The sequence below is a fragment of the Vicia villosa genome, linkage group LG2 (genome assembly GCF_029867415.1).
Source record: "Vicia villosa cultivar HV-30 ecotype Madison, WI linkage group LG2, Vvil1.0, whole genome shotgun sequence".
NCBI lineage: Eukaryota > Viridiplantae > Streptophyta > Magnoliopsida > Fabales > Fabaceae > Vicia > Vicia villosa.
This window is the reverse complement of record NC_081181.1, coordinates 105731483-105748768: the sequence shown is the minus strand read 5'-3', so window position 1 is coordinate 105748768 and position 17286 is coordinate 105731483. Positions and strand designations below refer to the sequence as shown.

Sequence of the window (17286 nt, the reverse complement as noted above, 5' to 3'; positions counted from 1 at the left end):
TTTGGTAAATATCGATCACCAAGTGTTCGATAAAATTACTCAATCAATTTTTAATTCAAATTTTAGAGAAAACGTTCATTGTGAGTAATACACCATCTAGTGTGCAATTAAAACAATTGATATATTCGTTAAAACGTAATTCATTATTCGACATTTTTCATCCGTTCGGTTTAGTGCACATATCTGGTCCCCGATAACGTAATCGTTATTAGACGATTAAGTGATTCAGGGAAGTCACGTTTCAAAAGCTAAAATTTTCTTAAGTCGGAAAAAGGTGGTCTATTCACCCCCTCTAGACCATTCCTATCGTCTAACACATTGTTCGTTATCTTCCAGAGCGCGTCATACGGCAGTTCAGGTACTGTCAGATGATACCTCGTGACCCTCTTGTCTCCGCTCCTGTCTTGATGACCTGTTGGCATATTGATGAGGTCTTTGCATACTGGGAGCATCACATGGTTCTTGACGAGGCTCGGACGACCAGATCAAAGAGAGATTGAAGCTGCGCAGACAGGTACATCACTTGGTACTTCACTGTATCACATCCTTACATGATCCCCACTGCACCGGGATCACCACCCAGACCAGCCCATAGGAGATCTTGCAGACTCATTAGTCTCAGTTGGACCACATTGACGATGTTCTTCCTTGCTGTCGTGAGATACTTGACATGGCGCAAGCAGACATTGCAGATGGTTTCTTCCCTGAGGGCTCTGATCACAAGCGTGTACTGGATGGTATCATGGGGTGGCAGAGAGGGCAATTTTGTACCGTCAAAATTGTGTCAGGGCCGGTGGCGCACTTGACAGTGGAGGCAGAGTAGATAACAGAGGACGTGGACGTAGAGACGGGTTCAGAGGCAGGGTAGAGGAGGAGAATGTTGTCTGACACACACAGTAGTGATGCTTGTGATTTTATTAATGTGTGTATTTTGATTACATTTATGTACCTTTTTTTTATTATTATGTATGACACTATTTGGATGATTTATACGACGTATTATTTTTGTTTACTATATACCATTGCCTTTACATTACACTACTTTGATGTACTCTATTTTGATGTTAAAAATATTGGAGTTTTGAAATGAAATAGCAATGTTTTAAAATATAGCAGAAGGTTCCGTAGGTACATCTACGAAACACTATTTTTAACATGTTTCGTAGATACATCTACGAAAGATTTACTGAACTGAAATATTTTGAATTTTTCCCAACGTTCACTATGTCTTTTAACACTTCGGTAGATGTACCTATGAAAAAAAAAATTAAATAAAAAGATGCTTCCGGATATGTATCTAAGGAAGCATGGGCATAATTAAAATTTCGTCAAGTGGATAAAAATATCAAGGAGTGCATTGAGATTTTTCTTAAAATATAAACTCAAAAATAGGTCATGCCAAACATAGAAATATAAATTCAAAAATAGGTTAGGCCAAACAGAGACTAATTAACTTATCACCTATCAATCATCTATAAACCATCATTCATTAGCTATAAACTAACAACTATCAATCATTAACTATAAGTTAATAAATTATCAACTAAATTGTCAGCTATCTTTACCAAAAGGAGTCTATGTTTAAACATATCTATGGAAAATAGTGTTACACTAAACGTAAAAGTAAATATCTATTAACTTGTATAATTGCAGAAATTTGAATTATTAACAATTCCTATAGACTATTAGAGAGATTGTTAGAAAACTTTAGTTTTTTCCTTGAACGTATCCTTATTTAAAATAATATTTACGTTATACAAAATAAAACAATCATACACTCACAGGATGAATACATCATATTTCAATTGCTTACATTATTTCTTTATTTTCTAATACACTTTTCTTCACACGTGTTCGCTTTTTAAAAACTGAAATATGAATCTATACATTACAATCAAATGAGACTAGCAACTCAAGAGCACATCCTTCATCTTGTGGAATAAACATGGGTAGACATTTCTGGCATTAATCTCAAATAGGGGTGGAAGTAGGCTGGGCCGAGCTAGGCTTTGCCAAGCCTGAGCCTAGCCTGTCAAAAAAACGGAAGCCTAAGCCTGACCTGTCGTAGGCTTATTTTTAGGCCTGAGCCTGGCCTTTTCGAAGGCCTGGTTACCCTGTTAGCCTAGATAAAAGCCTATTTATTTTAGACATGTAAATAAGAATTTAAAATAATGTTTAAATAGACTAACTAACTAAAAAAGCAAAAGACTAAAAATTTGTTTGCATTGACTTATTTTAACTTACCTATTAACATTAATTTTGTCAGACTATTTGTTTAAGAGAACTTATGAAAACAATGTTCATCACGTATTTTCATTTTATTTATGTATTTTAATTCAAAGTACAAAACATAACATAATGATAATAAAAAATTATTCATATTTATTTAAATAGGCCGACCTGATAAGCTTAAAAGGCTTAGGGCCTGAGGCCTAGCCTTTTTAACTATATAGGCTTATAAAAAAGCCCAGGCCTTGCCTTCTCTATTTAAAAAAAATATGTGGCCTGGCCTGAGCCTTTATAGGTTAGCCTGTAGGCCCCTGTTATCAGCCTGGCTTATTTCCACCCCTAATCCCAAACAATCCACAACAAACTACAACATTTGATAAAAGGCCTAGATACATAGTATTTACATATAAATATGCCCGACTAAACCTGTATATTACATGATGTATACACCAGAACATAGTAAAAAACCAGCAAAAGTGCAAGACTAACTAACTACTAGTCATCACAATCAAACACCTATGAAACAGAAACAACTAATTCTTCACTAACATATTATAATGGCACGCCAAAGGAAAATGATTTTGTTATCCAAGTAGCCAGTAAGAATTGGGAATATATATTCTATAACCGAAGAATGGTTCTAAGTGTGTCGGAGAGATTTTGAATAGTTCGCTGCTCCTGCATTGCTTGTAATTCCTGTAGTGGCATGTCTTCGTAACACCTAATAACAAGTAAATCAAATATGTGAAGAATAACCACGTGCTTTTTTCGACACAGGTAGGGAGGTGAAAAACCTATACAGTTGTCCACTACAAGCATTTGCACAAATTAACCTACTAGATTTTCATAGAGCTGGAAGGGAAAAAAAATTGCTGCAAAAGCTGATGGGACGTACATCTTATGATAAGCTAAAGCTTGTGCCAGATTCATTAGAGTAGAACTTGACGTCAACCTTTGGCAAATGCTTGGAGGAAGTGGCATATGCTGCATATCAGTTAGCAAAGCAATATTAGTAATCATAAGAAATGCACAAAAAGGTGTATGGTATTGAGCACACAATTACACACAGCCACCTCGTTTATTCCTCTACGACCCTTTTTGGACTGTCCATCGCCACTAAAAAGTTCTTGCAATGCTTCTACTGTTTTAGTTCCACCTGCATCCTGTTGCATGCCGCCAAGCACATTGTCTGAAAGGAGAGCAATAGGTGATATATCTGTCGCCCTTAAGAAGGGTATGGGCACTGTATTACCGGCGGCGTAAATGGACCAAAGCTGAAAGAATAAATAAAATGTGAACAGATGATAAATCTTACACTGCAATCTCACAATGGACAAGGTTATTAATTCAAGAAAACAACTTTCCTTGTCCATCCTTATATACTAAAGAAACACATTCTTTGCTCAGACGGAGTGATTACATAGGTGAATATTATGCTTGACAGAAAATATACAAATCAAATTACATAAATACCTTATCTTGTAAAGCAAATTTGCGGCTGACTGTTTCATTCTGAAGTGTATTATTCCTAATATCACTACCAACTCCAGCTTGTGCTCGATGAGTGCCTTTTATTTTGAGGTTCTGCTCATTTGAATTACCAACAGATGGTAAGGACGATTGTATGGTATCTGTAGTAGGACCAGATCCTCTAAAAGAGGCAGTGTTTATGTCGCCAACTTTTAGACTCTCAACCCTAAAATGTATCCACAAAAGAAAGGAAACTGCATTAGGACGTGGGAGAAATTAGAAGGAAAAAAGAGGGAAAGTTCTAGTAAGCATATAATGATGTATGTTTTACAAGTTTGCAAAGCTAAGAGTGGTTAAATTATGGGTAAGCCAATGACGGAAATAATTTTTGAAAGATATAGGCACAAGAGGTAAATGGATATTACATTTCTACATGACAATGTCATAATAAAATTATGTGCTCATTTCTCTTTTTATATTCATTAAATAGAAGGGGCTCTACCGAAACTTGTGAATGGTTATGAGGTGAGGTAAATTCAAAATTGACAAATGACTTTGACATGTAAATATCTAACAAGAGGAAAATCATTGTGAGTTAAACAAGTACCGAAGGTCAGAAAATGTGCCTCCTGTGTTGCTGGCGAAAGCAGATTTATAACTAGCAGAATCTGCATCCTGTCTGGTCTTAGATAATTCATTCCCATGGACTATCACAGTGCCAAAGTTACCTGCCAATATTCCAAATAATTACATTTCACACAAAACTAAACTTCAAAAAGAATCACTTTTGTTTCTCCAGGAAATTAGAAAATAAAATTAGAGTCTAACCAGTTCTTTAGGTTAAAGTAAAGAAAGTCGGGAAGTAGAGAATTTTGAAATGCAGAGAAAGATTTTAAATTTTTTTGGTTCCGGAGTTTTCCTTTTCTACTCTTTTCATTTTCTCTTCAACCAATCAAGAGTTTTAAAGAAATAAAATTGTTTTTCCTCTCTTTTCTCATTCTGTTAGACTTCTTCTAATGGCAGTTATATTATTTAATTTTAGGAATAAATAGGGAAAGGATAGGAGAAGCTGATTATGGGATAGTTTTTGAATGATTTTGGGAGGGAAGCTCTCGAATTTCTTGGATAGGAATTTCTTTATATTTATTCTACCATGGTCTCTCTAAACTTTCTCTTATGTACTAGTGTGTCAACTCTATATTAATATTATAAACTTCTTTTTAGACATTCTGCGGAGAATTGTCCTATCACTTCTGTTTTTTTTTCTTTAATTCACTCACTATTATGAACCGGTCTCTATCACCTTCCCAGTCCAAACAAAGTATTAAGTGGCAATAACTACAAAGACAGCATAACCCAATTGCTTTAATATATATGTACATAATCCCGACACTAGGCAGAATGGAAGAAATAATCATCAAGAAAATTAAGCTCAGAATTGAACCTAGTAAAACCTAGGTACCGCAAACACTCATGAAACCATCCGGCCTATAACCCAAGTGACATAGCAAACAGGTTCTCAATTAACACAACACAGATTATTAATTAAAAACCTAACAAGTAAAAATTATGGTTAAGCATGACATCCACAAAAAACTATATTCCCTATCCTCTAACTACGAGTATGTATGGATGCAAATACTTTCTTCCATACAGGAGATTCTTGATGCAGACAGGCACACCTATATTAGACACGAACCCCGTCTTCAATCTCAATTGATTATGATGAATCATGAATCCTAATTCAAACTAATGAATCACTACCTAAAAACATAGTGTAGCCAGTCTTTTATTTTTGTCAACTTTGTACAGTCAGCCACTTTTTTGTCATCTGGTTTTTGACTTGAATCTTGAATTATTGAAATTAGTAGATGATATATTAGCTTCAAAGTTTTCTATGTTGTTTTTTTTACTTTAAAATGTCATATTTTTATTGGTAATGTATCTTACGATTCATTATAAAATTTGATAGATGATTCAAAAATTAGGTCTTTCCGATTCATAATTTGAATCTCAGTTTGATAATCATGCTTTTGACAACTGCTAGTAATCACCACCAAACCAGTTCCATTTCCATAATAGCAAGGTTTGTGTTCCCACAAGTACCCCCAACAAAGATTGTAAAATTTTTGGTTCATCTTGGATTGAGGGCTACAGCCTATGTAAGCCCAGTTATCTATGAAGTGAAATCTGCATGCCCACTTTATTTTCAAATTATTTTCAAAGCCATCATAGACTATAGAACACATCCTTTATGTAAAGTACAAAATAATCAACCTTAACAATAACATAAGTAAGACTACAGATAAGATGCAAGAACAGCAAACCTTCAGTATTGTCATCCTCATCCACCTTTTCCAACTTCCTCATAGTTCCAGGTGATGAAATATAAGCTCCTTCCTCAACGCTTATGCTCTGTGGTCTGGATGGAAGAGTATCTCCATATTCGTCATTTAGTATGGAAGCTATCATTGGCTCCTTCAAATTAAGCATGTGTATACCCAGAAATTATTTTCTGCTTTTTCAACTTAGCAAATATAGATAAATGAGATGAACGGTCTGAGTAGCTGAGCATGTGTGTGTGTGTGTGTGTGTGTGTGTGTGTGTGTAAAACCGAAAGAGAGAAGAGGGATGGGAGGGGGAAGTTTTAACCATACCTGCTCTCCTGCTGCAGCAGGAGCGAGAGATTGCGCCTGTAAAGCCATTGAAGCCCTGACTTGCCTTGCCTTTTCTAGTTTTGTATACATTACAGCAGATCCAATTTTCCATTTTTCAAAAAATTTGTGCTAGGCAGCCAGAAAAGAACTAGACTCAATGGATATACCCAACAGTTGAAGAAAACATATGCAATTGCCAACTCAATAAGCATAAACCAAAAATTAACAAAGGCATACATTTCGAGAATACAGAAAATGGCCAAAATAAAAGCTCATGCATTATCAGCCATTACTCATAAGACTGTCGTCGTAATTTCAGATAACTAGTTATGTTTTATCCTTTACTTTGTTTAACTTACTAATATATGCTGCAGAGAATTTTAAATATTAAAACACAATATAAGCATTCACATTTTATTTATCATATTTTTACGTCATAACAAGAATCAAGTTTCACAATTTTATTTAATCACATTACAAAAAGTAAATTTGTTTTATACTGGGAAGGCCAGCTATGAAAGCTAGGTACTTAGTACTGAGACAGATTGAGGTATGTCGAAGAAATCAAAAACATCTGCATAAGATTTTCTTTGAGCTGGAAAAGATGTAAAAGGGTTGCTTGAGATCTCTGTACAAGAGATCAGCTCAGAATTCAAATGCTTAATTTTGAGAAATCAAAGATATATATTAGGTGATTATAACTAATTAGCATAAGAACACAGTAGGTATATGGAAGACTTTACTACTATAAATATTAAGTTTGTACCAAGACTTAACTTTGAGCCTGTTGGAAATAGAATTAAATAGTTAGGAACTGCAGTAGCATTTAATGCTTATGTTCATCCACTTTCAGATTCATGTGTAGTGTTTAAATTCAGTCATAGGAGGTGCATATGTACTAAGGAAGTTGCCTTAAATTTATTTCTTCTTGAAAACATGTAATTTATTCATGAGTGTATATATCTAAATCTAATCTGCTGAGTGCTAATAGTAATAAGTAATAACTCAAGCATTCTCATTTCCTTAGTTTAAAATATTCAAAATATTTCTTCTCAACTGAGCCCTTACTTTTTATCTTGAAAAGTTAGTCTGCATGCTTTTGAAAATAAAATAGTCTTAGTTATAACAAGCTTCTCCAATCCCTCTCAATTTTCCATCTTGTCATTTGCCATCTTTAGTGGAAATAATTTTTCTTTACTTTTTTCACTTCCAACTACTACACTATTTAGTATACAATCAGCTCTGAACAAATTTAAGACTCCTAACGATCACAAGATGTTTAGCCAAAACAATAAAACTGAGCATACCTTCAACATCTCAGATGCAGCAGGGCGGAGACGAGGTTCTTTGGTCAGGCACTTTGCAACAAAATCATGGAAATATAAAGACCTAAGAGAAAAATCAAATTTAAAACACTATCATACAGAATGTGGTAATCACTAAATTGAGACAGTGTTTCAACTCTCAAGCACCATTAAGATATTGCACTGAGAAAATGAGATTATGAGAGAAGCACACTAAGTGAGTAATGAATACTTTCTAGCAAATAATGGTCAGGTTCATGCACTTATTCTATTGGACAAAGAAAGCATTAACATTGTAATTTTTGTAGTAAAATCCAACAATTCTGCGATTATACTTGCACTTATAATCCTATTTTGGTGATTCGGAGGGAATTGCCTTTGTTAATCGTTGAATCGAATAATCTGTAATTATCCTCTGAATGAATTTAAATTTATATAAGTATATGAAGTGTGATTTAAGAGTAAAATCTCAATTTTAACTACCTTGATTGGAATAACAAAATAGAGAAGAATATTACAATGAATTTGGAATACAAGGAGTTCTTTTAACAGAAAAAAAGCACCAACATTGTAATATTATTTCTTAAAACGTGTTATGTCCTTACCATTTAAATGAATGTGGTGATTTCACAGAAGAGGAAAGAGCATGTGTTTACATGTTTTTGTTTAGACTCCGTAATTTACATAGATCAATTGATAAAGTTCTTGCTTTTGTTAAGACTTTATTCTAACTCACATGTATCTTAGAATAAACATATGAGAAAAGATTTTGGCAAATAAAGCTTTCAGTTATTATACGCGTGATTTAAATTTAGTAGCATCAAAATCTGGGGTCCATTTATCAAAAATGTGTGGTACATTATCTGAGAGATTGTATAGTGAGCGTACTGCAAAAAGCAGAAACTTGGTACTGCTTTAAAAAAGATAAAATAAGCACAAGAGATAATAAAATACAGCAAATGGAAAATATCACTTGAATTAGTAAACCAAAGAACATCATGGATAATCAACCAACAGTTTGAAGCTCACTAATTCACAAATTATCAGCAAAAAGAGCTCAGAGTACAGACTATTGAAACAAACCATTTTTCTTTATCCTCGAGCATTGGAGCTGGTTCGATGGATATCATGAATAAAACCTACAAAGGAAGAACAAATTTATAACTCCCCTTCCCTCAAAATGAAAACAACCCATGACATTGACAATCTCAAAAATATTCAAATACAAAACTAAAAATTTTGAAGAATTCAGAACCCATAGTTTCCCTTCAAACAAATGTTACTCTAGTAAAAAAAATTAACAACAATCAAATAACAAGTGCTCTTGAGCCTGCAGACATCCATAATTCTTGCATTTCATTTAGACAAGACTAATATCAATATTTCATTAAATATATCATAATAGCAATATATGGAAGCATACTGAAAAAAAAAATACACTAATACAAATAAGTTTACAAAGAATGCAAGAACTTGAGTAGCTTCTGCTGACAGAAGAAACTACCTATATTCTGTATTTATTTTCACAAACTCATTACTGAAGAAACTCTTCATACATCATATTTCAGAGCAACGAAAATTAGTAAAAAAAACACTTTGACATGATTTAGATGAAATATTTACACCTAACAAGAACAGATATAGCAGATACCATAAGTCTGAATTCTGAAATAGCTACAATTTATATCTTCTTTCAAAACTAATTAACATTCTACCCAAAAACCCTGCGATAGCCGGTAGGTTTGTTAGATAAAGGAGTTCGAGCTAATTAGTTAGTAGTCGGTGATAGGGAATAATTAGAGAAATAAGGAATTTTGTTGTCAACAAATAAGCAGAGGGGTTGAGAGGGACAGGTAATCCTGTATTTTGAAAGACAATGAAGGTCTTTGTTTGAACATAGGGAGGGAGCAGAGCTTTATGATTGACGAATTTTACCTATTTTTTGTATCAGGGTACCAGGTTTCTATCATTCTTAGTCTTATTTTATAACACAGGAGATCTAATATCTATTCCATTCATCTCCTTGCATGTCAAATGTCATGTCTATTTCTCTCAGTTACTCTTCTGTTTCTCCATCCTAGTTCACCTATATTAAGATCAAAGTTCATCGCAACAAAGTGACTAACATGTAACCAATCGTTAGTTGGTCCAGTGGTGATTGGCGCTGGACTTGATAGGGAGAATCACAGTTCGATCCCCGCAATTGCGATCGGGAGGGGGCTGGACCCACTTGATGCCAGAACTGACCCCCGAGCCGGATTAAACCGGTGGTGAAAAACCTAAAAAAAAAGTGACTAACATGTAATAGTGGATGCAAATAATAAGTCATCTGTAGTCTGAACATTATATGAACATCAATATAAATTACCGGTTAAAAAATTACTCATGAAAAAGGGGGAGGAAAAGAGCTTGTGCAATCACTTATCAAAACACCAGTAAAAATCAAAGTTCTAAGTTACTAACCCTCATTGGATGCACTGATGATCTTGGAGGAACACCCTGAAAATTACATAACGGAATGAATACTTCTTAAGAGCAGCATCGGAATATAAACGAGATCTAACATGACATTTCCATTTAATGGAACGATGCAATAAGTAACAGTTTATGGATGACAACCCAGCCATATAGAGATAGAATGTAGTGTGTTTCTTCTCAAAAAGAGTTAAAAATACAATCAATGTTTCTTCATGGAAGAAGGGCAAAAGGAATGGAAGGGTAACAGAACAGAAAGTATAAATTAATTGCAAATATCTCATCGAAGTTAGGAGCAAATATATGGCGGAAAGAAAAGACTGTAGTAATGTATAGACCCCATTGGATAAACTAACTGTTCAGTTGGAAGTTATAAATTTGAAATATAACCAATGGATATACCTCTGCCATTTCAATTGCAGACACGCCAAGAGCCCAGACATCCACCTGAAAATCATAGTTAAATAAATAAAACTATATCTTATACAGGTATGAACAATAATCTTTCTGTGGTGAGTACTATAGAACCATTTATTCCTTTCACGTTTCATGAAATACAAATGACCCAGCTTAGAACTAACATCATAAACAACTGGTCTTTTCACTACTTATCATGTCTCCTACAGTACTGCTCCTTTTCACGTGGTTTATGGAAAAAAGCCTATACAGTTGTTTGGTTTATAGAAAAAGAAACTAATACAGAAGCTGTGGTACAAAACGGAATGAAAAATATGAATCTCTTAATCAAATGGAATACCGCATAATTATAGCACAGAAGACGAAGGTGATTGGTTTTCCTTAAAGTTGAGACCACAAAAACAACAATCTGTTGCTATGAGCATCAACCAGAAATTGGCTCCCTGCTATTATGGTCATTTTAAAAATCTAGAAAAATACAGGGCCGGTTTCAAAGAAATGGATGCTTCCACCTGCATCAAGGGTCCATCCAATTTTCTATGTGTTTTTTTTAAGAACACCATTGGATCCTAGGCAGCAGAATCCTTGGAGCTTCAACTGGATGATATGGGGTAACCAGACAGAATTCTAAGCAGCTGGGAAATAGTCATACAGTTTCTGGTGCCATGGAAAGGAATGTCAGCTAATCATGATGCCACCAGTTGGGAAGGTGTACACTAGGCAGCATATGAAACCATAGTCACACGGTTCGCAATTCGCTCCAGTATGCGGTACGAATTCGGGTACCATTTTGTAACTCTCAATGAATTAGGTATGCAGGGGGTATACAGAGTTGGTATGCTATTTGGGTTTGTGGTACGTTCAAAAATAATAATCGGTACGTTATTATTAAAAAATGGGTTACTTAATGGTTTAAATAGCTTGCAATTAAAGAGTTTAAATATTCACATTTTAGCTTACAGGAAGCTCTTTGTGTATCCATAACTAGCAATTAGTTCAAACATTTCAGCTCTATCAATTGGTTCATTGGTACGCTTAAGTTTTCCGAATTCAAGGAAAATTTTGGCGTACCGGTTCGTAAAAGAACCGCGAGCCGGTACGTATGAATTAATTCGCGGTTCACAGGGGTACCTGCGAATTATGTGACTATGTATGAAACATTAAGAGTAACTGCCTGATGGCAATTAATGATTAGGAAATAATTAGTGGCAGAACAGTTTATCAGTAATTACTAGGCTGTTATGATCAGAAACTTACAAGTGTCAAATTAAAAATCCTCGAATTTTTAAATAAATCTACATATGTTGTCAGGCAGTATGGTACAACAACATTTACTCCTATATCCAAACCTAAAAAGCAACTAATATATGAGAAAAAGCTACGGCAAATGGAAATTAAGCAAGGAGAAGATGCAGTACAGTGGCAACAAAGAAGGTGCACAAGCACAGCTAAGAAAACAACGTTAACAGATTCTGGAAAGCGAAATACCTTTCCATCATAGCGACTTTCCTGAATGACTTCCGGAGCCATCCAATGAGGAGTTCCAATGAACTACAAGCACATTAAACAGAAACATCAAATGTCCTGCCATGATAAAAAGAATTAATAACATATCCATATAAAATGTGCAGAAACACCTCAATGCGAGTCAAATGCATTTGGATACAACATATTTTTATAACAAGTTCACATCACATTCATGAATGAAGGGAAACTCCTAGGGGCAAGTTCAAGGTTTGAAATATGTCTCATAAGTCAATAGAGGTCAACTTATTATGGGAAAATACTTTTTGACCTTTTTACGGGAAAGTACTGTGAAGATAGCAGCAAGGAACATTCAAGATATAAATATAATGGGACTGAGAACAAGTACAACTGCTATGTCACAATAAGTTGTTCACAGAAACTAGAATGGGGAATTTAGTGTGTTTGGCAACAATGCAAGTCACCGGTACCGCATGTTCATACTCTCTCCACCGTAATTTCTCTGAAGGTACAATTGCTAGCTTTAACATACCGTGCAGTCATACCGTGATTTTCAAATATACCAAACATAGTCTAACATGGCCTGTAGTACAAGTTAGAAATAGTTGCACCAAAAGCCAACGCCACTAGCATGATTCTGATGCAGTGCACAAAGGACAGTCATCTCAATCTTGGTTTATGGATGGAAAAAACAAATATCGCAATAAACAAACACATAAATATATAAATAAATATGCAGGGAAAGATGTTTGTCATCTAGAAGGAAGTCATCAGATGCATGCTTCATTTGGTTTAAAACTAGAAACAGTTTATTCAAACAAAAAGCATAAGGAAATGCAGTCGCCGGATAAGATGAGCATTTAATAGCTCTTTTTTCCTTTATTTCCAATTTAGTATTTGTTTCAAAATTGGAATACCGTGATGTAACTAAGAAAAGGTAGTTCCTGACTTTACTATTTAATATAAAATTAACAATCTTATATTGGCACTAATGCACCATATCTTTGTCATCTAAAAATTTTAAAATCATGTTCCTACTCCTCACTTGACATATTTATATAATGCAATAACATTAAAATGATACTACTCTGTCCCATATTATAAGCAAATTTTACTTTTTAGGTTCATTGAATAATTAGTGTATCTGGTCCACATATAGACCAGATACATTAATTATTCAATGAATCTAAAAAGTAAAATTTGCTTATAATATGGGACGGAGTATTAAAGACAACAACTACCGTATTGCGCTTTGACATAGTTCTCGTAAGTTGTGCAGCAACGCCAAAATCCCCTGCTCAATATCAACCAGGAATCTAAATCAGTCCGTTGTTAAACGTCTTAAGACTATTAGTGCCATTGATGTAAATTTTGATTACGTTATTTTGCTACTTTTTCTAAGTATGCCACAGGCAATTTTATCCATGATAAGTTGATCTACATTATGAAGTCCAGCTCATAAAATGCTTCTGGCAACTTAAATAAAATGCATGCAACAGATATTATGAATACCAATGTTATTAATTATATAAAAATAAATAGACTTGAAAATAAGAATAAAAATAAATATGTTGAGCAATTCCAAAACAAACTATACTACCATTGATTATCAAATAATAGAATATAATTTGTTTAAATTTTACAGTTTTTAAAAGGCGTCGGGATTACACTTTAGATGTCTAACTTTATCTAGGAAAAGATGTTAAAGTATCAAAATTCGAATGCCATCAATCATAATTTCAGTGATCGTTGGGGAAAAAAATAGGAGTGGAACAGAGCATCACTGCCACTGGTAAACTAAATAAAATCTAAAATGTCACATTCTTCTTCTAAACACCTAAGATGGATGTGCGCATGGCATATGATAGAATGCTGAGTTCCCATATGTGTGATGATGACCCAGTCATTGGGCCCAATCCACATAAGCACAGCATCTAGAAACCATGAGAATAAGAGTCTGTTAGAATACTCCCAGGTTTTAAGGGACTTTCTGTTATAAAAGAGAATGTGGGGTAGTGGAAAATTATCTCTGGTTTTGCAGCAAGCTTGTAGTAACAAAAGAAAAAGCTCCAACGTAAAAAGAAAACTGAAGAGTAATCAGACAGAAAATCTAAACTTTTAATATTCCTTCCACCGAGGGCAATTAAGGATTTTAATTTAAAAAAAACTGAGGGTGATTTTGTCAACATAATAATTTGTGTTTTAATATTTGTCACCTCCAAATCACCCAATATGGAGGGAATCAAAAATTGCTCTACAAGGGATTTTGATCCCATAATATGGATGTTTGCATATCATACATCTATTAGAAGAAGACACAATAACAATTGTAGACCCCGTGATGAATTGAAGAGTAGCAACCATATGATGAAATATTATAAGGGGTAGTTGAAGTAATAGTGTAGTTCTTAGAATAGGAATTATTTACAGGCAATCACTCTTTCTTAGCAGAATGGCCTCTAAAGGGTATAAAAATTTTAACATGAAGACTAGGGCTCTAAACGTCTATCTCAATCATATAAGCTAGGACATTGCAGACACTTGCTAAACAAAAAGCCAAGAAAAAGTTAAACACAAAATAGTGGGTTCAGCTATTTATTTAAGAGGAGGAAAAAAAATAGTCAAACATGTTTGATGTATACTAGTCATGATTTCAATATTACTGGAGAAAATGATAATCATTAAAAAGTATAATTACTGTGCATAGTCAGCAAATGTTACACATACAACTACCATACTCACCTAGCTTGACATCTCCTTGTTCAGTTAATAAGATATTCCCACCTTTAATGTCTCTATGAACTTTAAAAATTGAGTGTAAATAGTCAAGTCCCTATGCACAATCCAGTAAGATATTAGAAAAAAATAAACAAAAATTTTATTTATACTTTCAGAAAAAATCTAAGTCCAAATAATTCTGTTAAAAGTATTTTATTTCAAGCAAAGAAGAACAATTCAACTGAAAACCTTGGTAGAGGTTAACGGATAAATCAACAAATAGGATAGCATGAGTAAAAACACCTGGTGCTAATCCATTCAGTCAACTATACCTTCAGTGCTTCTCTGCAGATATATGCGATTTGACTCTCATCCAGTGCTTCATCAGTCACATTCATCAGATCAGCAACACTACCACCACCACAGTATTCCATCACTATCTGCCAAAATCTTAATCAGATATTTAGAAACAATATTTTAACTAGCCAAATCAACCACAACACTTGAGGACGCATACGTTAAGATGACTGAAGAAAATAGGTCCTAGGAAAAGAAACAACAAATACTCTCTCTATCCCTAATTATAAGACTCATTTCCACTTTTTCTTAGCCCCTTAATATAAGTATTCAAAATTTTATATGTACTATGATTTCTTTGCAAAAAAAAAACGTATTTAATTTACCATTGGAAAACATAAATACTTGCTAAAACTCATTTTCTTAATTCAAGTAAATTTTGTGGATGGTCTATAATAAGGGAGAAACAAAATCCAAGTAAGAATACACCCCTCAAAACAAATCATTAGCAAATCACCATAACCATAGGGAATCCCAAATAAAAGCAAATGCGTGGTTATTCACAAATCAAAAACAAGAAAACCATTAAATCTAGAAAGAGTTTCAGAAATGCAAAGACATAAAAACAATGAGTTCAGTTCAAGAAAAGCCTTCTTAGTTCTTACCCAAAGATACTCTTCTCCTTGATAGCTTCCGAGATATCGGACAACATTAGGATGATTACACTGTTGTAACATCTCAATCTCACCACGAATTTCCTCATATCCCTCCTCCTAATGAGCACAAGAATAATAATAGTCAATTCAAAACAGTTCAAACACAATCCAATAAACCAAATGACCAGAATGCAAATTTCTAAATACAAACAGAAACAGAAACTCACCCCTTCAGATAATGATATGACTTTGATGGCAACCATCTCAGAGGTTCTATAATCCCTGGCTTTGTAAACAGCACCATAGGAACCCTTCCCTGCAACAAATCCAACCGAAAAACGAAACAATTTGAAATTCATATAAAGCAAAACAAGGATTAGTGAATAGTGAATACATAAGGAACAAGCTCGATTTGCTTTTTTAGCACCTACCAAGCTCATTGAGTAACTCATACTTGGTTGTAGGGTCCTCTCTGATAACACAATCAGGGATGGAACTCGTGGATACCTTGGTGGCGATGGAGTGTTGTTTTCCCTCTTCGTTATGTGAAGATCCGCTTCCTTTCCTCTGCTTCCCAAACTCTCCCACACCTTGCATACTCGCAATCGCCCTCTCCATCGTGGAACCTCCGCCTTCGTTGCTGCCTGTCCGCCGCACCATTGTTCCACTTCCAGACTCTGTCTCGCCAGCCTTCACCGTCGAACGCATAACAAAAGTTGAAAACCCGCCACCGTCGTCATCTTCATCGTCGTCTTCGTCCCTTCTGTTCAAAGGATTCGCCTGAGAAGAACTCCCAATCTTCCAAGCCGGGGCCACCGGTAAGGCCACGCCGGTAGATGACCGATCTCTCTGCCGGCTCCGATCGCTCTTCACAATCACAGTACCGAAATCACCAGATTCGTCGTCATCATCGTAGTCCATCGACGCTCCGCCACCGAAGTCCTTGGGGAGACGCTTGAGAAGCGGAGGGAGAAAGGAATCTTCGTCGTCTTCGTCATTGTGGCCGTTGTCTTTGAACACCATTGTTGAGTATGGATCTTCCTGTACTTCCGCGTTGGCGGGTTTCCGGCGCCGGTTAGTTTCGCCGTCGTCATCGGCGTCGTCGTGAACTACGAAAGTAGAGTAAATATCGGGCTTCGGTCGGGTATTCCTGGTTCGCGGGGAAAAAGAGCTCCGATCCATTTTTCAGACAGTGCAGGAGGAATGTACCCCTCCCTCACATTCACACTTTGGCTGCACCACTGACTGACGAACAATGCATGTTATGTTCAATGGGCTTTAGTTGGCCCATTTTCGGTTTTGGGTTTGTCTCATACATATGAACTTTGGGGATCCCTCTTCCCACCCTGAAAATTGCTCCTACACTCTACTAAAAAATCAAAATTATTTCTAGAATGCAGAAATATACTTTTGGACGCACCTCATTCACATACAATTGATTCATCATTCAGTCAGTTCTCAATTTTATGTCAAAAATTAATACGAAAATGCATCTCCGTATAACTTACGGAGATGCACCTCCATACGCGTTTTTCATCAAAAAAGAGTCGGACTTTTCTCCTTCCTCATTTTTCTTTT

General features: G+C 35.1%; 1 protein-coding gene across 1 annotated transcript; it reads right to left on the bottom strand.

Annotated features, from left to right (window-relative positions):
• Positions 1 to 2582: 2582 nt before the first annotated feature.
• On the bottom strand, positions 2583 to 16959 carry LOC131651743 (serine/threonine-protein kinase 1). The gene is made up of 18 exons (XM_058921433.1): positions 16140 to 16959; positions 15936 to 16024; positions 15718 to 15825; positions 15088 to 15195; positions 14780 to 14870; positions 13279 to 13331; positions 12041 to 12103; positions 10538 to 10582; positions 10124 to 10159; positions 8744 to 8799; positions 7664 to 7745; positions 6357 to 6485; positions 6027 to 6177; positions 4307 to 4427; positions 3703 to 3925; positions 3303 to 3503; positions 3125 to 3213; positions 2583 to 2950 (listed from the first exon to the last, which is right to left on the bottom strand). The coding sequence occupies exons 1-18, from the start codon at positions 16888 to 16890 to the stop codon at positions 2851 to 2853; spliced, it is 2496 nt and encodes an 831-aa protein (XP_058777416.1). The 5' UTR covers positions 16891 to 16959; the 3' UTR covers positions 2583 to 2850.
• Positions 16960 to 17286: the final 327 nt, after the last annotated feature.

Coding starts and splice junctions, on each gene's coding strand:
- LOC131651743 (XM_058921433.1), bottom strand. CDS start 16,890: ATGGATCGGAGCTCTTTTTCCCCGCGAACCAGGAATACCCGACCGAAG. Junction 6,486..7,663: donor CTGCATCTGAGATGTTGAAG/GTATGCTCAGTT, acceptor CTGGCTGCCTAG/CACAAATTTTTTGAAAAATG. Junction 4,428..6,026: donor TGAGGATGACAATACTGAAG/GTTTGCTGTTCT, acceptor GAATATTGGCAG/GTAACTTTGGCACTGTGATA.